General features: G+C 35.1%; 1 protein-coding gene across 50 annotated transcripts in view; it reads left to right on the top strand.

The window, feature by feature from the left end:
* bt (projectin protein bent) overlaps positions 1-22,979 on the top strand; it is a 227,451-nt gene that overhangs the window by 174,628 nt on the left and 29,844 nt on the right. For all 50 annotated transcript variants that reach the window (XM_074134324.1, XM_074134274.1, XM_074134273.1 and 47 more), the window contains 19 exons: positions 91-277; positions 374-489; positions 573-860; positions 1,826-1,968; positions 3,005-3,288; positions 4,861-5,080; positions 5,865-6,170; positions 6,258-6,501; positions 7,145-7,423; positions 7,504-7,806; positions 8,697-8,999; positions 9,300-9,411; positions 10,623-10,795; positions 11,044-11,213; positions 11,769-11,886; positions 12,019-12,184; positions 12,972-13,132; positions 14,094-14,159; positions 17,555-17,852. In XM_074134324.1, coding sequence (XP_073990425.1) covers positions 91-277; positions 374-489; positions 573-860; positions 1,826-1,968; positions 3,005-3,288; positions 4,861-5,080; positions 5,865-6,170; positions 6,258-6,501; positions 7,145-7,423; positions 7,504-7,806; positions 8,697-8,999; positions 9,300-9,411; positions 10,623-10,795; positions 11,044-11,213; positions 11,769-11,886; positions 12,019-12,184; positions 12,972-13,132; positions 14,094-14,159; positions 17,555-17,852 — 3,937 coding nt within the window. The remainder of the gene's footprint in view (positions 1-90; positions 278-373; positions 490-572; positions 861-1,825; positions 1,969-3,004; positions 3,289-4,860; positions 5,081-5,864; positions 6,171-6,257; positions 6,502-7,144; positions 7,424-7,503; positions 7,807-8,696; positions 9,000-9,299; positions 9,412-10,622; positions 10,796-11,043; positions 11,214-11,768; positions 11,887-12,018; positions 12,185-12,971; positions 13,133-14,093; positions 14,160-17,554; positions 17,853-22,979) is intronic.

Genomic DNA, 22,979 nt, shown 5'->3' on the forward strand with positions numbered 1-22,979 from the left:
TAGGGCAGAGCTAGTTAACCCAAGTAGAATAGAGTGAGACAAATGTTTCTACACATTGTATTAAGATAAGTAATATTGAACATTTTCTAGATCCACCTGGACCGCCAGGCGTGCCAAGATGTGTAGAAGCAGATGAAGAATCAATTACACTAACTTGGATGAAGCCTAGACATGATGGAGGCTCGCCAATAATTGGCTATGTGCTCGAGAAGAGACTAATCACAGAAGACAAGTGGACCAAGGCCACACACGCTCTAATTGCAGATACTTCTCATAAGTAAGTAGAAATAATTAATTTTTAGTTATAGAATAATTTAAAAATACTATAGTAATGATTGAAAAGAGATATTACAAATGCAAAGTTTGTACTTAGAGTGATCAACCTGTTAGCCAACCATGAGTATGAATTTCGAGTAGCTGCGCTCAACGCTGCCGGACAGAGCCAATGGAGTTCTTCTTCTGATGGCATCTGGTGCAGGACTCCACCTTGTAAGATCTATGCACGATTTTCATACATATTTTTTTTCAGAAAAAACAATAAAAACGGTTAAAACTGTACTTAAATTTTCTAGGTGCCCCGAAAATTACCAGCGACCTAAGTATCCGTGATATGACTGTGATTGCTGGAGAGGAATTCACCATAACAGTACCATTCATTGGCGTGCCAACTCCCAAACCAGTATGGTATATCAACAATAACGAAGTTCTCACGGATGCTAGAATCAAATTTGAAACTTCACAATCTGAAACTATCTTCAGAAATAAATGTGCTAAGAGATCAACAGATTCTGGCAATTATACGATACAGTTATTAAATTCTGAAGGCTCTGACTCAGCTAGTTGCAAAGTTATTGTTGTAGGTAAGTAATGATTGGTGCTTCCTTGCTTTCTCTCACTTGTATAAGAAAAAAAAAATCTCTCTTTCTGCCGAATCAAATTGTACAAGTTGAGTTTTTACCTGATATATACATTATACAATCTGAAATCTTCCTCAGGTACCTTGCTGGCGTCGAACGTTAGTCATCATTCCAGTTAGAATTTTATTTTTCGCCTTTCTAAATAGTAAAGTAGTGGTCTCTTCAAATCTTTCCATAAAGCTTTTCGGCGTCTTGGCTACCACCTTCGTTCATTTTCCACTGCCACAATTTCTTCAAATAGGTATGAGGTGTCCGGAAGTATTGCAGTACTCTCATCTTGACAGCGAACATCACCTTACATTAGTTATCCATTTGGAAAGTAACTCTAACGATTTTTCTTTCAATCTCATATTCTAGGTACTCAAAAACACTGTACCACATTTATTTGAAACACTTGCATAACAGAAATTTAGTTTTAAGGTGGATACTGGAAATTGTAACCATGCGCATTCCTCTAAACTGCCAAGTCAGAAAAGTGTACGGTTTAGACAGCTTCGTAACATTAATGAGTATTTAAAATTTGATAGGATACAAAGTTTGAAGGGAGTAACAGAATCCTTATTCATGATTTTATTGAACAGATTTCTAAATCAGCAAAAAAAATATAGAATGCGACCCCAACGCTTTTCTTTAACTTTGTGATATAAACTTAAATCTATCGAAATAGTTTTCTGGCGAAATTATTTTGAAAAGACTGGAGAGTCGGGGATACACTTTATATGATTGACTTACTTACAAGATCTAGCGAGGAAAATACACGGCAACAAAGAAACGAACACATCTGACAATGTACGCCCAACTAGAAATTGCATTTTCTGCTGAACATTTTCTCCAGTATATTTATGGGGTGTTCCAATCTTTCACTAATTATGAATCGTAATAGCTACAAGTAAAATTTTTATTTCTAGATAAACCTCTGCCACCGCAAGGTCCTATAGACACAAGCGATATTACACCTGAAACATGCAATCTGTCCTGGAGACCACCCTTGGATGACGGAGGGTCTCCAATTACTAACTACATTGTTGAGAAAATGGATAGTTCTACAGGAGTAAGTATGCTAATTGAATAAAAGCAACAATCTGCTACCTGAAATCATTTCATTCTAATAAATTTCTTCATATATTCAGTTTAACTAACATTTTTTAATACAACTTTTTCTTATAAATAAGTTTATCAGTCAGATCTAATAGTATAATTTAAAAACGTTCAGTTGCTTAAATGTTGAAATTTTAAGTTTAAATGAATATTATCATAGTAGTTTAATAAGAAAAGTAAGTTGTTTCAGTGCGTCATTCTAGACGTACGCAATGGTGAGAGACAGTATTATGATGATGTCAAACTTTCTAAATTGAGTTTGGTGGTCCGCTGAGCCCGCAAAAGTGGTTTTAAATTATGATTACTATATTATATCCTTAACAAAAACTTACAGTTTTAAAAGTTAAGTATAAGGGTTGAATATAGTAAAATTACGATTACTAAATTATATCCTTAACAAAAACTTACAGTTTTAAAAGTTAAGTATAAGGGTTGATTAAACGCCAAAAGGTACACAAATCAACAAGTTTTAATGTACAATTTATTTTTTTTTGCAAATAACATCAGTAAAGTGGTTTTCGGAAAGGAGTGAAGTTATGCTGCCATTTAAAGTGCCGCTTCAATGTTATATATGTATATATTAATGAATATTATTTTTTCCTATAACTTTGAGTTCGAAATTGATGATTTCATGGAAAGTACAATTTTTTGTGAACTTTTTTTACATTGTTCCCGCTATATTTTTGAAACATTGGAATTCTTGAAATGTGGTGTCACAAATCATTATTTTTTTTCATTACGTGAAAATAGAAGTTATCAACTAAAGTGCTGAAGTTTTTCAGCGTGGATGTTCTCTCATCTGTACAATATTGAAGACAATAAATGTCTAGAGTGTAAATTCAAACTTAAAATTTGTCACTTACAACTGTGAAAATTTTAGAGTATTTTTATGAGTGGTTGATAAGAGATTTCTTTTCATATATGTTTCACAACTTAAATAAGCAAATGTTGAATATGCCAGAAATATATTAAACTGGTTTTTTTTTCAGGTATGGACCAAGCTTAGCAGTTTTGTGCGAAACTGCTACTACGATGTCTTTGGTCTAGAAGCAAATAAAAAATACTTATTCAGAGTCCGTGCAGAAAATCAGTATGGTGCGTCGGAGCCTCTTGAAATGGATACTCCAGTTGCTGCTAAATACCCATTCACAGTTCCTGATGCCCCAGGAGTGCCGCATATATCTGACTGGGAGACAAATAATTTAACACTGACTTGGAATCGCCCAGCTTTTGATGGCGGCGCTAAGATACAAGGCTACAAAGTGGAATTAAAGTAAATATATTTGATTACTGAGAGTTGTCTCTAATTACTATTGCTTGCTTTCTGGCTGAAATCCTTGCTACACTGCAGGCACTTGTATAGTTTTTCGCCACCTGACATCTTAATTTAATATTGTTCGCTGTCTAAAATTTCTACCGCTACAGACAACCATATGGTTTTTCATTCGTATGTATTCGCAAATGTTGCGTAAGGTGGGACTGTTGCCTAAACCTTATGAGTAAGGCCTGGATTCAATATGTATATGGTACATCCATACTGTACAAGGTATACTTTTGCTTGAATTCTTTCTGACAAATAGGACCTCGAACATACAATGGCATTCCAGCCTGTCGGCCAGATTGCAAGAGTTCTGGTAGACCTTTCACCAGGTAATGGAATCACGAATAGCTGTAAAGTGCAGGTATAGCTGTAAAGTTAAGGTGCAGGGATTATTGTCGGACGCCTTCTCAGTTAAGGACAGTTTGAGGCAAGGCGACCCTCTTTTCCCCACCCTGTTTAATATAGCTCTGGAAGTGGCAATACGTGCTATTCGTACTAACCCGAGTGGCGGTAGGCAACAGATGTTTCTTCGCTCTCCAGAAGCCGTTCAAATTCAGGAATTTGACAAGCAGAGCTTAGGTCCTTATATACAAAACAATCATTCGGCCTGTGGTTACGTATGGTTGTGAAAGTTGGGTACTTACAAAAGGTACCGAAAAACTGCTCAATATATGGGAAAGAAAAGTACTTCGACGAATATTTGGGCCTGGCTGGGAAAATGGGCGCTGGAGAATTAGACAAAATGAAGAGCTACGGCAGTGTTTCGGGGAACCAGATCTGGTATCTTTTGTAAGGAAGAACCAGTTAAGGTGGCTTGGACATGTCGAAAGAATGCCACAAAATAGGATCCCAAGGAAACTTATGGCGGGAAAGCCAGGAGGAAGCCGTAGCAGAGAGAGGCCTCGTATGAGATGGTTAGATGGTGTGGAGCAAGTTTTGAGAGGGATGGGTGTTAGAAGATGGCGAAGGTACGCCTATGACAAAGCCGAATGGCAAAAAATAGTGGAGGAGGCCCAGTTCCTTATAGGGCCGTAGCGCCATGGAGTAGGTAGGTAGGCAGAACTGTAAAAACGAGACCAGTATAAGAGCAGAGAGAATTGTGTTCAGCACAAAAATAAAAGCCGTCTCTAATTACAAACAGGAATCAAATGTTCAAATCAAAACTTCAGATCTCCTTCAAATTTCTAAAGAACTTAGGAGCTATTCAAACCTAAAAGTAACTAGTACTCCGTTATTGTTTTCTTAACTTTCTTTTTGTTCGCTCTAGCAGTGAGATTGCGCCTCTATTTCTTTTAAACTCTTATAAGAAAAAAATTGGCTATATTTTTAGTACAATATACATATCTGCCTCCTGTATGCAATTATAAAGTGATATTCAATGTATTGCTAGAATTCCAAATTATAAGAAAAGTGATTGAACGGAATCGATTTCTTAGATTTCAATTTTTTTTAAACTGTTTTTGAGAACAGCTCCAAGCACTAATTCGGAATGGTAAAAGTAATTTTAATATTTTATATTTTTAGGGATAACACTGATGATGCTCAGTGGAGGTCGGTACATGACTATCTAGTGAAAGATTGTACTTACATAGTGTACGGTCTGGCACCAGGACATACCTATGAATTTAGAGTGCGAGCAAAGAATGCAGCTGGATTCAGCAAACCTAGCAGTAACTCGCCTCCATTCCATCTTAAAGGCAAAATGAAAATTCCGTCTCCACCAGGAACACCTTCTGTCGTCAAGGTAATTCTTTCAAGATAATGCTTTCATCGCTAAGCTAGATTTTCTAATGGTAAAGAGGCAAGAGGTAACAGCTTGAATGTGGTGCAACATATGTATTAAATGACAGTACATCAGTAAATATATCTACATAAACTAAATATCCTAATATAATTATACACTCACCGCCTTTTTATTTTTTCTTGCCTAGTAATTATACATTCTTTGTTCAGAATTATGAACCATTTATTTATTCAATTTCAATGTCTAAAAAAAGTGGAGGAAATTACTTATCCCATTTTGGATTATATCCAGATCCAAAACATCTAACGAAGCTCTCTAGAAAGTGATATCTACAGAATGTGTGATCAAGAGTATGCCAGTTTAAGAGTGAATGGGTGAGTGCTGGTGTGCCAGAGTTTCCTACCTCTTTCTCTTACTTTACATCACTTCTATATTATTAAAAATAATTATAATCTTTCAATTTTCCTTGAGTACTTTTATCAAAGATAAAAGACTATGGCTTTTATTACTATTCCTTCAAACAACTAAGTAAAGTAAACAAATTATCTATTTTTCATGCGGGGCTTAACGTACAAGTACCATTTAGGAGACGATGACGGGGGGGTACTACTAATATTTTCCAACTATGAATAGTAGCTTCTCGTGCTATCGAACTTGGTGTCTCCCACTTACAAATCCATGCTTAATGACCATTACATGAAAACCCCGCCCCTTTACGGAAAAACTATACAAACTAATAATTTAAAAATGATGAATAAATTGAAATTTTAAAACTATATTGTAGGTTGGAAAGAGTTATGTAGATCTGAAATGGGAACCACCAACTTCTGATGGTGGCTCTAAGATAACTGGTTATATTATTGAGAAGAGAGAAATTGGCACTTCTTCTTGGGTGAAGACTAATGACTACAATGTAGTCGAAACTAAGTTTACCGTCATCAATTTAGTTGAACATGCTGATTATGAATTTCGGGTGATCGCTGTGAATGCTGTGGGAAGAAGCGAGCCCAGCGCTTCCACTACACCAGTCAAGATCTGCGAAACCGAAGGTGGAGAGAAACCTGAATTCTTAACGCCTCTCTTCAATCAGGTCTGTTAATATTCAGCTTACTTAGCTTTTAAAATTGAAAAACTATTGTGCTAAAAGAGTACTTAAGTTGAATTTTAATTTCAACAGGTGGTACCTTTCGGTCAACCATACACTCTGACCTGCCGAGCCACTGGTAACCCAATTCCACAGGCAAGATGGCTCAGAAATGGTCGGGAAATTACATTGGGCGCCCGTTTTAGAGCTGAAACCGCACAAGGAACTTTCAAACTTCATTTCACTGAGGTTTCAGATATAGACGAAGGTGATTACACCTGTGAAGCCTACAATGTTGTTGGACACGCATTGACTACCTCGCACATCAAAGTTGGAAGTAAGTATATTTTTGTGTAGTATTTCACATTTTTCGTGTCCTCTTTCTGGTGGTTTTAAAAAACGGTTTGTAGATATTGGTTTGCGTTTTGAAACTCAAATCTATCGGCACAGAAAGTTTAAATGTTCACCTGGAACATAAATGGATAAGTCTTGAATTACCAGAGGAAAGATGAAAAAAAAAAAAGAAGAGGGTTCTCTTCTTTCGGGTACTATTCGTGCTCTTCATCAGGAGCTTCTGGGCATTTGTGACAAAATTTATGAATTCTGGAAACGTGACAGAATAAATAACTAAGAAAAATAAAAATGAGAAACAGACATATTTATTTAGAGCATCTAATGGAAAATAATTGAAAAAAGAATAAATAGCTTGATAGTTGAAGAGAAGTATTCGTTGGATCATACCAAACTAGAAAGGTGAGGTGGATATTTAAATTTTAAAAAACAGTGACTGATTCTTCTTCAGATTATAAATTTAATTTTGTGTGAAGTTTGAACCATGTGTCATTTTAGTACTTTAAAAATGCGTGAAGAGAAGTGTTTGCGTATTTCACACCAGTTTTTTCTTATTTTTTCCTGCTATTGTCTAAGTACTAAGTAACAAGCTGTGATACTAATTTATAACATTCCATTGTGTGTTCTAGCTCCACCAAGAATCGACAGAATACCGTCCGCACTTTATCTGCCTAAGAACGATAATATGAAGACAAAGATATTCTACGGCGGCGATCAGCCGATGGACGCATCTTTGACAAAAGATGGCAGGGAAGTATCTCAGTCGGATCATATTAAATATGTTGTTTTTGATGATTACGTGGTACTCTTCTTTCGGGACATTAAAGATGACGATGCTGGCGAATACACGCTGACAATTAAGAATAAGAGTGGAAGTGCCTCCGGTAGTTTTACGGCATATGTTACAGGTATTTTATGTTTAAATAAATTTCCTTCTAATGACCTTAGCAAGATCTTTTTGTTAATAATTTAATTTGAATGTCATCAGGACTACCTGGGCCACCAAACGGACCACTCGATGTATCTGAAATCACTAAACATACCTGCACACTGAACTGGAAAGCACCAACATTTGACGGTGGTCTCAATGTCACACATTATGTAGTTGAACGCCGTGATGTTAACTCCACACATTGGCTCACCATCAACTCACTTTGCCGAGATACCACATTCACCTGCCAGGGACTTACTGAAGGGAATGAGTATCTGTTCAGAGTTATGGCAGTTAATGACAACGGAGTGGGACCGCCTCTTGAGGGCACTAATCCTATTAAGGCAAAGGCACCATTTGGTAAGTTTGCTCTGAAATATAAATAAAAAGTTATACATAAGCCAAAATAGGCTTACTATATTAACTATGTTTTTTTAAGCCTCTATGCACGCTACGACTAGCTTCAAGTCGTGTACAGTAGTTTTCTTTATAGCAGAATTCGTTCATCTTATCTAAAATGCTGAACTAATAGTGAGATGTTTCACTGATTTTCGTCGATTTTTCTCAGGCAACGGCTGGGTTCCTTATTGTGATTAAAAAGAAGTTACTCCTTATGGAAAAGTAGCTTAGGCTATTTCCATTTATAATTCGAATTTCTATTATTTTTATTTAAGACGGTTCTGAATTTTTGTCCTAGATTTGGCTTGTGTAGATATTTTCCTTAGGTTCAGCTATAGGCCAGGAGCAGTTTTGGAAGCACAGGACTTGATTCTTGTACACAGACGATTAATTTCAACAACTTGCACTGCAACAGGCAAACAATAAATATTGAGAGAAACCTAATTTCATGGCCGAGTATAACACTATTAAGAAGATGTATAAGAGAAGCATTCAAATTAGAATGTGGTTAAGCTTAGAGAAAATCAGAACATTTCTCCAGTGGTGTCCTTATAATCTCAATTCCAGATCACCTGCGACCCCTGTAAATGGGATATAAACTCGTTAAAAACTTGAATACATTATGTGTTATTTTATGTTATAGATAATACTATCTCTGTGTTTAGTGAAAAAAATAGATTGTGAGATATGCAGATGGTTGAAGTAGTGATCACCAACCACTGCAGATTTTCACCTACTAATGCTACAAAAGCATATTTTTTAGAATATACCAAGATAGCTTGCTTGTAATGCTGTAAGGTTGAACGAAATATATTTGTCAGATCAAAATAATAATCCACCTTTTTTTATAGATGTTCCTTCAAGTCCTGGTGTGCCCGTTGTGACAGAAGTTGGTGGAGACTTTGTAAATCTTTCGTGGGACAAGCCACTATCAGATGGTGGCTCTCGTATTCACGGTTACTGGGTGGACAAACGTGAAGCCAACAGTGACACTTGGCAGAGAGTTAATATCGCTATTTGCTTACCAACACAGTTGAACATATCGAATCTAATTGAAGGACGTGAATATGAGTTCAGAGTTTTCGCTCAAAATGATGCTGGGTTAAGTATACCAACAACTGCCTCAAAGTCTGTTAAGATTAAAGATCCATTAGGTAAGATTATTATGCAATTTTTACATTTTCATTATATTTTTCAATAAGAGTTTTGCTTTAGTGAAATTAAACACTAGATTTGTAAATTATAAAGAAATTTTTATTAATTATTCTGTATTCTCATTCAGAAAATTTAATTCATGTTGTTCTTATTACATTCATTTGTATTTTGCAAAATCAAGAAGGTTCCAATTTTTCTTCATCCGTTTGATACATCATCTCAACATAACATTCAGTTTTAAGAAATCACCACATCCGTTAAATTATATGCGAAATTAAAAATACTATTTTTTGTTTCAGCTGCAACTTCTCCAGAGATTGTTAAACCACTGCGTAATGCTTATGCAATTCAAAATCACAATGCGCAGTTCCAATGTGTCATTACTGGAAATCCTAAACCAACTATTACATGGTAATATTATTTTTTTATTATTATTGTTTTTTTATATTTTGTTTTTTTAAAGGTACGTCAACATCTGAGATCATTGGCGCCCAGAGCTTTTTCCAGTGAACTGCCGGCCTCCGAACAGTGTTCTCTTGTTACAGACAACTCCGTTCATCCACGAACAGTGAGCTCCTAGGAAAAAAAATAGGTTCGCTGCTGGATTCGATCCTGGGATCTCCGCGTTGGGAAACCGTTTACGCTAACCACTCAGCTAATCTCTTCATAACTATATACAGAGCGAACCAGCAACTAATGTCCATAGGCCTACTGTGTGTAGTACATCTGAAATGGAGTTCAATGACTTATTGGCCAACTTCAAATTTTCCACTGTTCTTGAGTGACGTCACTTTAATTTTTTTTTTTAAATCATTACTTTTTTTTTGCAATAAAAATGTTTTTGCTCAGGAAGTTTTAGTCTGATTTCGATTCTGATGCCACGGTTAGAAAGATAGATAAATTTTCTAAAAATTGATACAATTTCGAAACATAAGTCATTTTCCAAACAGCCTCAATCTTCCTCCGTACACTGGAAAATAAAATTAATCTTAATTAAATTAAGAAAGTTTTACTCTTTTTTTCCATCATCAATAATTACCGAGAAAAAGGGAGTGGACAACTTAGCCCGGACACCCTGTATACAGTGACGTCACTCAAGAACAGTAAAAAATATGAGGTTGGCCAATACGTCATTGAACTCCATTTCAGATGTACTACACACAGTAGGCCTATGGACATTAGTTGCTGGTTCGCCCTGTATATAGTTTGGTTTACTGTTCTTAGCAATCACACTTGCACAAATCAATAACGCTGCAGACCCTGTATCTACCTGTATTTCCCCCAATGGGATCCAGAAAAGTTTCGTGTGAATATAAATCTGTGCAACTATACTGGTGAAATTTGAATAAATGCCAACAAAAGTTTTAAGAAAAAAAAAAAATTCTTCCTCCTTTAATAAAGTTTTTAATGGTTAGCTGTTAAGTCTAATAAAAAATTAGAAAACATAAGTAAACAAAAAGGCCGAGTACAGTGCTCTTCATGCACAAAATAACGCTCTTTAAGTAAGCAAATAAGTAAGTAACTTCAATAAAATAACAGCAACACCTTGGGTATCAAAGCAATTTGTACTACTATTTTATATAATAATATTATATTATGTTTGGTATTCTGATATGTTTTAGGTATAAGGGCGCTCATAACATAACTCCCGGAGCCAGACATTTCATGTTTTCAGAGCATGACACTCACACACTGATTATCAATAATGTGTATGGAGTGGATGCAGATGAATATGTGTGCAGAGCGGTGAATAAGGGAGGTGTCAAATCCACAAGAGCCGAACTCATCATCAATTGTAAAACTTTTAGATTTTTGCATCTGTTCGTAGAATGTAGTGTTCTTAAAGTATACAATGTTTGATTTAAAGAACTTAACGTTTGGCCGCTGTAGCTTTAAAATATGCTTTTTGTGCATACTGATGCTCATATAAATTGAGCATATAAATATAGTACAAATTTAAAAAAACAACTTTTTTTTCTGCATTGGTTTTCACCGTAGACCCTGAGGAATAATCTTACATTAAAAAAATTTGCATGTTTTTAGGTCCACCAAAACTGAACGTACCACCGAGATTCCAGAGTTTGGCCTTCTTCAACAAAGGTGAAAATGTTATCATGAAAATACCATTTACTGGCCATCCTAAACCGAAGATTACTTGGTGCCGTGGAGTGGAACACATAGAGTCTGGTGGACATTATGCTGTTGAAGTTAAGGTAACTTCATTTCTCGAATCAAAATAGAGTATTGAAAATCCCCAACTTTTTCTACAATTTTTAAAGATCAATCCTCCCATTCCCAATAAAGTACCACTCAAGGTCAAAATATTTTACTCGAATTCAGTTCGATTAAAGAAAAAGCTAATAAATGCTGAATATCGCAAACAAAAGGCAAAGAAAAATCAAAGCGTGGCTTGGCTTAATTTAAATATAAAAATTGGAATTGTTGTTACATTAGGCAATTTAAAATTATAAGCTTCAGCTATATTTTAATATTTGCAATACCTAAACCCAATCATTCTGGGCCTCATGTAAGTTCTGACTGTAATTCATTTTCTAAAACCATTTTCTGACTCGAGGAATCCCAAACGTGTATTTCCTGAGAAAACTGTAATCCGACAAACTGCTCGAAAAGAATTCCACTTGTTACAAACAATTCGAGAATGAACAAATTACTAGGATCAAAAGAAAGTAATAGGATTGCTTGCTTGGTATTTAAAAAAAATTGTCTCTGTTTAATAAATTCCTTAAGTTGAAATTTAATTTGTTTAGGAACGTCATGCAATTCTTACAATTAGAGATGGCAGCAAACTGGACAGTGGTGTGTACAGAGTGGTGGCCGAAAATGACCAAGGAATAGACTCAGCCAATATTAACATACAGATAAGTGGTACGTTGTTTCAATCGGCCAAATACATCTTTTTTTACACGTTTTTCATTTATCTTTGACGGTTTTGAATTTATAATTTGTTTTATCTTATATTTCATTGTACTTTAAGGAATTGTTTTGCGCTGATTTCAGATCATCCTGATCCTCCAAGATTCCCAACTGTCTCAAATGTTGGCACAGATTCACTTGCTTTATGCTGGCAGCCCCCAGTATGGGATGGTGGAAGTAATGTCACTAATTACCTCGTCGAAAAGAGAGAAAATCCGATGACAAGTTGGATAAGAGTTGGACACACTAGGTAACAAATTAGATAGAGAATTTCAATTTGAAATGAACATCTAATTCACTAAACCATGCGATTATTTATAAAGAGTGAATTAAAACCGTCCGGTAGGCCGTTTTAAAAGGGTTGATCGCCAAGAACTGCACGAAAAAGCGTAATGTTGAAAAACACCCAAGTTTAGCCATGTTTTTCTCTTTTTCAATAAAAAATACAATTATTTTAAAAGGACTTTTAAAGGTTTGGAATTTTCTGTAAAACGGCATTACTGATTGTTGTAAAAGTTAGAATGATAATTTTTTTTTTTTTTTTTTTTTTGGCATTGGCTTTCGCCATTCAGCCAGCATCGTCTAGGTGCTTATCACTAGAATATCACTCACTCTCCATTCTTACTTATAAATACATTCGCTTCACTCATTCATCCCTATACTATATACAACTATTTACATAAACTACAACTAATTGATGGATCAGTACTCTATATTCCTGCCATCCTTATAGCTAGAATGATAATTAAAGAAATATTGAACTATTACTTTCATTGGGAGGTATATAAAAAAATTAATTGGATTTATGTTCTGGAAAATCTATTATATTCATGAAAATGTTTATGTGCATGGGCGTCTAGAACCTCAAGGCATTAATAAATACTTTTTATCCCCTATTCCTGGCATAAATCTGCCAAATTATTCTAGATATTCTAATATTTATTAATCATTAGATATATATTTAAAGAATACGATTTTTACTGATACATTCACTGCTGACCCATTCACCTTGTGATTTATTTACTCCTGTTTGACAGATTTACAGCTATGGCTATCAGTGGATTATCACCAGGACATGAATACTCATTCAGAGTGTTCGCAGAAAATGTCTACGGCCGTAGTTTACCTAGTGAAGAAACAGAAATCATTAAAACCAAGGATAGTGACAAGAAAGTTGTCAAGAAGAAGCAGTATGAAGGTAAATCATGTTCTTCCTTCCTCTACATCATCTATGTAATAAAATAAACCTCAGAAGAAATCCTTTAACAATCTCTTTAAATTTTAAAATGCAGTCTCACTTTCTTTTTCTGCAAGAGCAGCAAGTATCATTTGTTTCTTGATGCAAAGGGTGAAATATGTAGGAGAATCGATAGTGGAAATGTTCTTAAGAAGACGTTAACTGCTTTGTCAGTAACCAAGAAGGTGCTTTCAATGCACTAGGTTGGTCTCCGTTTTGGACATGAAATTTGGAGACTAAATAGATTTTATAGTAAGAAAATATTGGGAAATTATTGTCTGACAATCCACGAAATTCAAATCCAAAAATCTGCTTCGAAAAGTATTTTATTTTCGTTATTGGTTGTGGGACCTGGGTGATGGTTAAAAATATTTCTTGTATCAGTTTTGCAAAATCTGGATAAAGAGATTACTGGGTTTGGAATGTCAGACCGCATGAATTCCAGATCTTTTCCTAATATAAAACCTCTCTGTGGCATGTCAAAACTATGACTGAGATTTATGTCATCTGCAGTAAAAGCATTAACTTCTTAGAGCACTTTCTACTTTCACTACCTTTGGTAATGAAAATATTTGGTCATTTTGCTTGCCTAAACGAAAAAATTGAAATCCGTTTGGGAAACTTATTTGTAAAACTTCTTTATGGAACATGGGTAACGCAAAAGCATCTCCTAAAAGAACAAAGTTTATTGAGGCCATAATGGGACAGAAGAAAGAAGTGAACTCCAATGCAAAAATTGGAGATTTAGTGATTTGGTGATGTTCACCCTCTTTTGACAATATTAAATGCGAAGTTTAAAGATAGTTGAACAATATAATTTTAATATTGCAGTAAGAGAAATTAGCATATTTTTGCAGTAAACATTTGTTTACAGTTGTGATTGTATTAGTGTAGAGCTACAGATATAGTTTTCTGTTTACAGTGGACTCAACAGGTAAGAAGATCAGAGGCAAATGCGAAGACACAATAAAGGACTACGATCAATATGGTAAGTCAGTTTCAAATCGTGTCTCAACAATCATGGAAATTATAAATAATGTAAAGGATGCTTCTTTAGTTATTTATTCGAAACAATGTAATTCGTGTTAGGCCAGATTACTAGAGTAATATTTTGATATTGTAAAGTTTTTCCTCTATCTTTCTATTTTTTTGAAAAACTTCACCTACAACTAGTGACTGCCACTAGTTATTAATAAGTGGGTTCGTAAAGAATAAAACTCGCTAAACTTGAAACAAACCGTATTTATTAGTACAGTAACATTATTAGCATTATTAACATTTATTAGCAACTATTACTACTTACTACATTTACTTTTCCCTACAGTCACAACAGTTTACTGTTACACCCTTACTACAGAAGTACCCAACAAAAACTGTTCATCGACCGACTACTGGTCCGCACTGCAATGAATTGCACTAGACTCGACTGCACTAACAAAACTCTACTTAACTCAACTGCTTACCGACTGCTTACACACTCACTGACTAACCGTCTAATATGATACTAGAAGTATGAATGAAATGTTGGGAACTTGCTGATTTGTGTACCTTTTGCCGTTTAATCAACCCTTATACTTAACTTTTAAAACTGTAATTTTTTGTTAAGGAGATTTTTGTACCTTTTGGATAGATTTTTCTGTTTGTTCTTTGGTTAGAACAAATTTATACATCCAATGGTTTTTTAAATATATGGGCATCGGGAATAATTAGTTTGAAAAAAAACTGACACATGTTAAGGAGGAATGATAACATGTTGGTGGGAAGAAGATGGAGAGTGGAGAAATGATGTAGAATTAAGTGAAGAATAATTACAACCCATTAAGAGGGATAAAGAAAGAAAATTGCAATTACCAATACCTTCTAATAAAAGAAAAAAGATAAATTTTAATAACACTACTTCCACTTAAGGGATGTAAGAGAAAACAAGCTGTGATCACAATAACTTCTTAAGAGGGGAAATAAAAATGATTTGCAATTACACTTCTTATCCGTAAACGGGCAAAGAGAATACTGCGAATACGGCATGATTGCTAATACTTTCCCTTAGTAGGTGTAAGAGCAGGATGACACTTAAATGTCACACATTCTAAATTCTTCTTGCCTAATTTGTTCAAAGACGGGCGAAGATTTACAGAGTTATTAATAACAACCGTTTAAAAGTGGGCTTTATTTAAGTGGGGGCAAACTCCTCTCCTACGTATATACTGAATCTAAAATTTCAAATTGAAAGACAATTTATCCATTTAAATCAGTTTGTACGTCGATAATTTGAACGATTGCAGAACTTCCTCTTAGTAGGTGTAAGAGCATGATGGCATGTTAGAGTCACGTAGAGAAGCTTTAACCGCTTCTTCGTGCTAAATTTTAGCAAAATCGGACTAAGCATTGTAGAAAGGTTAGTAATAATTGTTTTAGAGAGGGCCAGACCTGTATGTACTAAAGATACACAGCGTTGAGACCTCTAATAGTGCAAATCTACATCACTTTTTGAACCTAATGATACTTCATTCACGAAAATCGGTTCACGCGACGATAACTTGAAATGTTTGAAAAACTTCCCCTTAGTAGGTGTAAGAGCAGAACGTCGCTTTAATGTTACTTAGGGGAGCCCTAATCCTTTCACCCTGCCAAATTTTAACGAAATCGGGCAAAGATTTAAAGAGTTATTTGTAATAATAATTTTGGAGGGGGCTCCACATATATGGGGCTGACTCCTCTCCCATTCGATGTACAGCGTTGTGACCCCCAAAAGGCACATCTACATAAAATTTCGAATCGAATGACACCTCATTCATGAAAATTGGTCACGCGTTTAGGCGCTACGTTGTTTACAAAAAAAGGTAACAAGAAGAAGAACAAGAACATTTTCTGAAAATGCCGTTTTTGCCCATTTTCAGCAACGTTTTTCTCGAAATCTATTTAATCTATGTTGTTTCAATAAAATTACAGTCATAAAGGAGGATTTGACTTATACTTTTAAAAAAAATTGGGAATTTTATCTTTTATAGAAAAAGAAAAAATAATTGTCAGAGTTGGGTGTTTTTCAACGTTACGCTTTTTCGTGCAGTTTTTGACGATCAACCCTTATACAATTAGTTAGTTAATTAGTATTACAATTTCTTGACACTGAGCAGATAGACAAATTTACAAATCTCTCTGTGATTATACGAGTATAATCGTATTTCCAATAGAATTCAGTTGCATAACTCCCAAAATTTGGAAGATTATTGAGGGGGCCATATGGTGTTACGGTGCTTTAGATGAGCAGTGTGGTGATGGAGATAATAAACAGTTAAAGTGGAATGGAGCGGCGTCCATGGCCAGGGTTTGAAGAAAACACTTTCCGTAAATGATGCCTTTCCCCGCCAGCCAGAACACCCTCCTTATGTCAGAGAGAATATTGCTCTCTCTAAAACTTCGAACCCGGGTGATGACACCAATTTAAATAGTTGGTTTAATGATCCGAATTTTAAGAGTTCGGATCACATAAAATTACAGTCTTCTTATAAATTCTATATTCAGTTTGCCATTTATTAAACACGCTTTTGGTAATAAATGCTCTGACAGTACATGGTAATTTATGGAATATTTTGTCTCCAGTGCTTAGAGCCTCTTTTGTTATCATGTCGGCAATTTCATTATGCTGTAAGCCACAATTTCAAATTCGAAATATGCCTCTTTCCTTTAAGATTGTCACCAGCTTCACTATTTCTACACAAAATTGGATCTTACCTTTACATTATTTAAATTAGATAGCTTATTTATTGCAAGTTTGTTTTGTTGGATATTTGATTTGTTGTAATATTTGCGATTCCCAAGCTCACTCACGACGTACTGACGGAGATAAAGAAGTATCTCAAGGTCCAGAGATTTCGGCTGAATCCGTAATCATGGTTCCTCTCGAAAATCTGCTTCATAACTAGAATACATGCGTTTGTAGATAGTTATGGAAAGCTAACATGTATTATGGTACTGGCTTCGATTCCCGGTAGACCTTGGATTTTATGAAATGGTTAATGCAAAGAGTTTTAGTCAAGTATCTTTGCTATGTGACTCCGTCTACGAGACCTGATCGGGAGTGGGACGCAAATACCGACTTAAAAAATAGGCATTTCTTTACTTGTAAATAGTTATGTTTATGTTGTAGAGAGACTGCTGCTGCCCATGAAATTTTTGTTTAAATTCTTTTATTTATTGTTACTTTAACTTCAGTTTTAACATCGTAAGAATTGTAAATTTATCTTAATTATATTTGGCCATGGCGATATTTTTATTTACTTACCTTTGGTCTCAGACTTTAATGTCCTTATTTATGTCGACCATTCATTTTACCGTCATTTATATCATAAAATAAAGTTGTTTCTCTCTATTTTGTTTTTTCAGTATTCGATATATATTCGAAATACGTGCCACAACCAGTAGATATCAAGACAGCTTCTGTGTATGATCTGTACGATATATTAGAGGAAATTGGTACTGGCGCGTTCGGTGTGGTACATCGTTGCAGAGAAAGAAGAACAGGTAACATATTTGCAGCCAAATTTATACCAGTTTCCCATCCAATGGAGAAAGAACTAATCAGAAAGGAGATTGATATTATGAACCAGTTGCACCATCCGAAACTTATCAATCTACATGATGCTTTCGAAGATGATGACGAGATGGTCCTTATATTCGAGTTGTAAGTGTTTTTTGACTGTATTTTAAAATTTAAAAATTACAATAATTCTGTAACACAATATAAAACTTATTGCGTATGTAATTAATGAGATATAAAATTTACCATAAAAATCTATGATGGTAACACTCATACAGGCTTCAACATCCCTGCCGCCTTGAAAAAACATTGGGGAACAAACCATTCACAACTCCAGGTACTAGAAGCAAACTTGGACTTGTGGAGTTTTAGGACACACTTTGCTTATTGGACTCTCGAAAGTACCCGTTGACATTTTTATGGTGGGAATAAAGGTGACGATACCAGAACTGGATGCTCGCCAACTATTCTTCTCAAGGCCATTTTAGAGCTTTTGCCCTAAAAACAGGGGTAGCCAACCCACGGCCCGCCTTGGATAATTTTATGGCTCACGATACGCATTCTAATTTTTACAAAATTTGTTTAAATACACTGATGGACAAAATTAACGCACCACCCTTATTTTTTTTATTATTTCCAATGTGTGCAAATTTTGGACTTTCAAAATATTGTTGACTGAAAAAATAAGCCATTTGTAACTACGGCCATCTGGAGAATTTAGGCCTACTCTCACCTCATCTGTAAAGAGAACTCTCTTCCAGTTGTCTTAGTCCAATTCACATGTTCACGTGCAAACTGAAGCCTGCTCATTTTGTGAACTGTGGTAAGGAGAGGGCCACGAGCAGGATGTCTGGCTCTAAGGTTACTTTCATTAAGTCTTCTAACAGTCCTACTGAAGATGGAAACATTTTGGGCTTGCCTTATGAGACTATTTATCTTATTTCTCGTTAAGCTCCTGTTTCGTAATGCCAGGTGCCGGATGTACCTATCGTCTCTCTCTCTCTGCTGTACATCTCTTCTTGAATGACCTCTTGTCTCCCTAAATCGCTTTAGACAAGTGATGTACGTCCAAAACAAAAGCGGAAAATAATTTATTTAATTTTAACTAAACAAAAACTGAGTGGTGCGCTAATTTTGTCCATCAGTATATTTTTATTTGTAGGGTAGTGTTTTGTAACAAAGAAATGTAATACTGTTTTTGTTTCATTAAGTTGCTTCTGTTTTTACAAATAAATATAATTTTTTGTATTGGGTTCAATCTAATAGATATTCATATAATTTTATAAGCGCCCGCAGGCTTATAATGAATTTCCAAAGTGGCCCACAAGATCAATTGGGTTGGCCACCCCTGCTTTAGAAGTACCAATCCTCCAACTTCTAATTTTTTATTCCTTACTTTGGAAGCAACTTCGACTGGGTTTGTAGTGTAGACAGATGGTACTTCTTCGACCACCTATTCTAGAAAAGTTGCTTACATTATACCCATTATGTTCAACGCTTTCTAATAGAGATATAATAAACATCTTAGTAAAAGTAAAGTAATCGCCTTTTTCTTCAGGCGGGTCTTAACGTCCAATTACCAATTAGGTCTCATGATATGAAGTTATATGAATCAAATATGGAAAATCGCAAATGCTGCATTCAATTCAATAACGAAAAATCACAAAATATTCAAATTTGATATCATTTTAAGTGATATCAGTACATCTATAATAAAGTTGTTGACAAAATGAGCCAACCGAAGTACTACTCTGTTTTGGTTTCAGTTTTGATATTTCTTCCCCAACGGTTCAAACATTTTTCGTTAAACTCCTTGTATACATTTTTTTGTTTTATTATATAGTATTTATTTATTAAAATAAAAATATAAATAAAATACATTTCTGGGTATGCAAAATAAATTATAAAGACAACTGCCATGCTCAAAGACCGTTGGCGGAGTGGTTATACAAATGAATTAATTAATTTTTTTGTTTGTTTAAATTATTGATCTAACTAAGAAAACAGAAAATTAAAAAATTTAGGTAAATAAATTTTCACAAAAACATTTGTAAATAATTAATAATAACCTTTTTCAGAAAGTAAAGGATCACCCTATAAATCTAACATTTATTTCTTCTATGTAATTTGACTAATACTAGAACCATGTATACTTATTGCTTTACAATATTGTGCTAACCGAGGCCAATCAGAACCAGTTAATATTTCTAATATTTCCACATTTGTTATAGACATTGTTTGGTCTTTGCAAACAAACGCGGTAAGTGGACTGTATAGAATAGGGTGTAGTTCTTAATGCGGGCAATCAAATGAAATTATACAAATAAAATGAAATAATAAAGCTTACCTTCCAAGATGTGGACACTGGCGTGACAAAGCTCTAAGGAAATGGAAACCCCAAAGGGAAAAGAGAGTCGACTCCCCCACCCCCTGGCCACAGATACCTTTATGAGCGTAGATTATGTCCTCTTGACTAAAGCGAGCTGATTGAAGGCCAAATAGGCGTTAATATTCTTTATAGCGGTGAACATGCGGTGTAACGAGAATAGCGGAAAACTGCGTACCCGTGAACATGCGGTGTAACGAATAGAAGTGAACACGGGATAACACTTGAAATTGCGGTGTAACAGAAAGAGTAGAAAACTGGACACTCGTACAGTTGCGGTGAACGTGCGGTGTAGCGAGAATAGCGGAAAACGGAAAACACTTCCGTACGAGTGCCAGAGAACAAACGTTACGAACAGACTGCGGTAAACGACGAAGAGAGACTCCGAGAGGGGACTAAACAGAGCAATGAGCAGTCGGAAGTTGTCGTAAGCACGACAACTGCCGAGGTCGATGCGTGCGATGCGGTTAGCATATATTGAGGGACAGAAAGGAGTTAGAATGAGCCGAAACAGACATATTCCTAAAATATTTTAGTCTGACCTCACTCAGTCTACCAACTACCAATATATGGTACATTCGATCAAGTATTAGGTCATTACATAAGAGACAAACTTCTTCGGTATTATCATGGTGGTATGGCGGAGAAGTACCTAAATACAATAAACCAGCCCGAGCCTTAATTATCCACCTGGCTTGCTCCAAGGATAAATTACAATTGAAATAATGTTTGCTACCTAAGCTCCTTATAAATGTTATAGGAATCGAGTTCCAAAACTTTCTGCATAAATTCCTCTTTAAATTGCAGTTGGACACATTTCACTAATTTATTAAAAATATCGTTCCATGAAGCTATATTGTTAAAATTACATTCAAAGTTTATATGGTATTTTTTTAAAAGATTGATGATTTCAAGAAACCAAAAAAGATTCTTAGAAACAATTTGGGTCGCAACTACTTTTGGTAACCTATTATTCCTCATAGCAAAAACTTTAACAATCTAATTTAATTGTAATTTGAGGTTATGATTATAAATTGGAAGGTAACCAGTTTCACAATTAATAAAGGCAGATGGAACAAATAATGGCAGTTTAAACACTTTTTTAATAAAGAAACGGTATAACTTTTCTAGATCTTCATATTGGTCTCCTCCCCAAACCTGGGCCCCATAACAAGCCATAGAGCGACTTACACTGTTAAATAATTTTAGTTTCGAATAATACTTTATACGATTATTTTCTATAAGTCGACTCTATAACGTGTTCAGCCCTTGTTTAGCTTTAGACACATTACTTTTAATATGCTTTACAAATGACAATCTAGAAGACAATGTCACGCCCAAGTACTTGTACTCATTCACCGTTTCTACAACTTCATTACGGCAGAACCATTTCTCTCGTTTAGCTGGCCTTCCTCCATTCCTAAAAACAACAATCTTACATTTCTTCATGTTGATTTTCAAGTTCCATAACTGCGTGTAATTACAAAGAGAGTCAATAATTCTTTGCAGCGTTTGGGGCTCGGAGGCAAGAAGCGCTATATCGTCAGCAAATGCTAAAAACTTTACTCTTTTGGAGCCAACAAGCACACCATCCCCGTCCAGACACTCCTCAATATCATTGATGAATAAAGAGAAAAGGAGGGGGCTAAGCACACAACCCTGCTTAACTCCCATTTCCATATTGAACTCAGAGCCTCCTCCCTCCGGTCCCCAAACGCAGCCTACCGTATCTGAGAGAAGTGCCTCAACACACCGAATAATCTTTGTGGACAGACCCAAACTATTAAGTTTAAAAAATAAAGCATATCGGTCAACAGAATCAAAGGCAGCAGCGAAATCAACAAAAAAAGGCGTAGGCTTTCTGCCTCTTAGCACTTAGCTTCAGCTTTACTAGGTTAACCAATGTGAAAATATTGCCAATAGTGGAATAATTTTTCCGGAATCCTGCTTGAATCTCATTTAGAATACCGTTATTAGCCCACTCTGTTAGCCTTTCTAGAATTAGACCAGCATATACTTTGCCAACAACATTATTAAAAGAAATTCCTCTGTAATTTGAAACCTCATTACAGTTTCCTTTTTTTAAATGTGGAAAGACAACTGATTTTCTAAAGCTAGATGGAACTTTACCAAAATCAAATATTTCATTAAAAAAAACATCTAGTAATGATTTTAGAAAAGTGTGAGGTGCATTTTAAAATGTTCATATGGAACACCATCAAGGCCAGGCGTTTTTCCACATCGAGCCCTAGATAGTACCACTTCCAACTCTGACATAGTAAATGGCGCATCATATTTTGTATTTTGTATAAAAGGCGCAGCATACTGCATTCTACTCATACTCAAAGAGGGGTTATATAGATCTTGAAAATACTTAGTCCATTCATCCAATGATATACTATGAGATTTGTAATTCGTACCCTTAAGAGATCTCCTTGTATACATTAGATAATATAAATCTTTTTTCTTTGTTTTTTAAAATATGTTTCCGGTACTGGTCATTTATAGGGAGTTCTAAAGTGATGTTCTAAATGGTATGTTTTAACTGCCATTTCAGGAATAAATATTCAATTATAACTAACATCTGAGCATTATTGATAAAAATATAATGTTTTGCCGAAATTTAGAGTTAGAAGCAAGTCGCTTGACGGTTACTTTTTTAGTTTTTGCTACTTTCTAAATGGAATTTTATTGGGGTGCTTAGAATTTGGTGGGTTAAGCAATCATAGTAGTCGTACACTGAGAATTGCAACATTTTAAGAATGTTGATTTTATATCGATGGGATTATATTTCTTTCTAGAATGTTTTTTTACTATTTAAACCTGTACAATTTAATCTAGCACAACAATCATTTAGCAATAATTACAATGTGGGGGGAAAAAAA

Source organism: Rhodnius prolixus, unplaced genomic scaffold (genome assembly GCF_049639745.1).
Source record: "Rhodnius prolixus isolate KJV_2025 unplaced genomic scaffold, Rpr scaffold_16, whole genome shotgun sequence".
NCBI lineage: Eukaryota > Metazoa > Arthropoda > Insecta > Hemiptera > Reduviidae > Rhodnius > Rhodnius prolixus.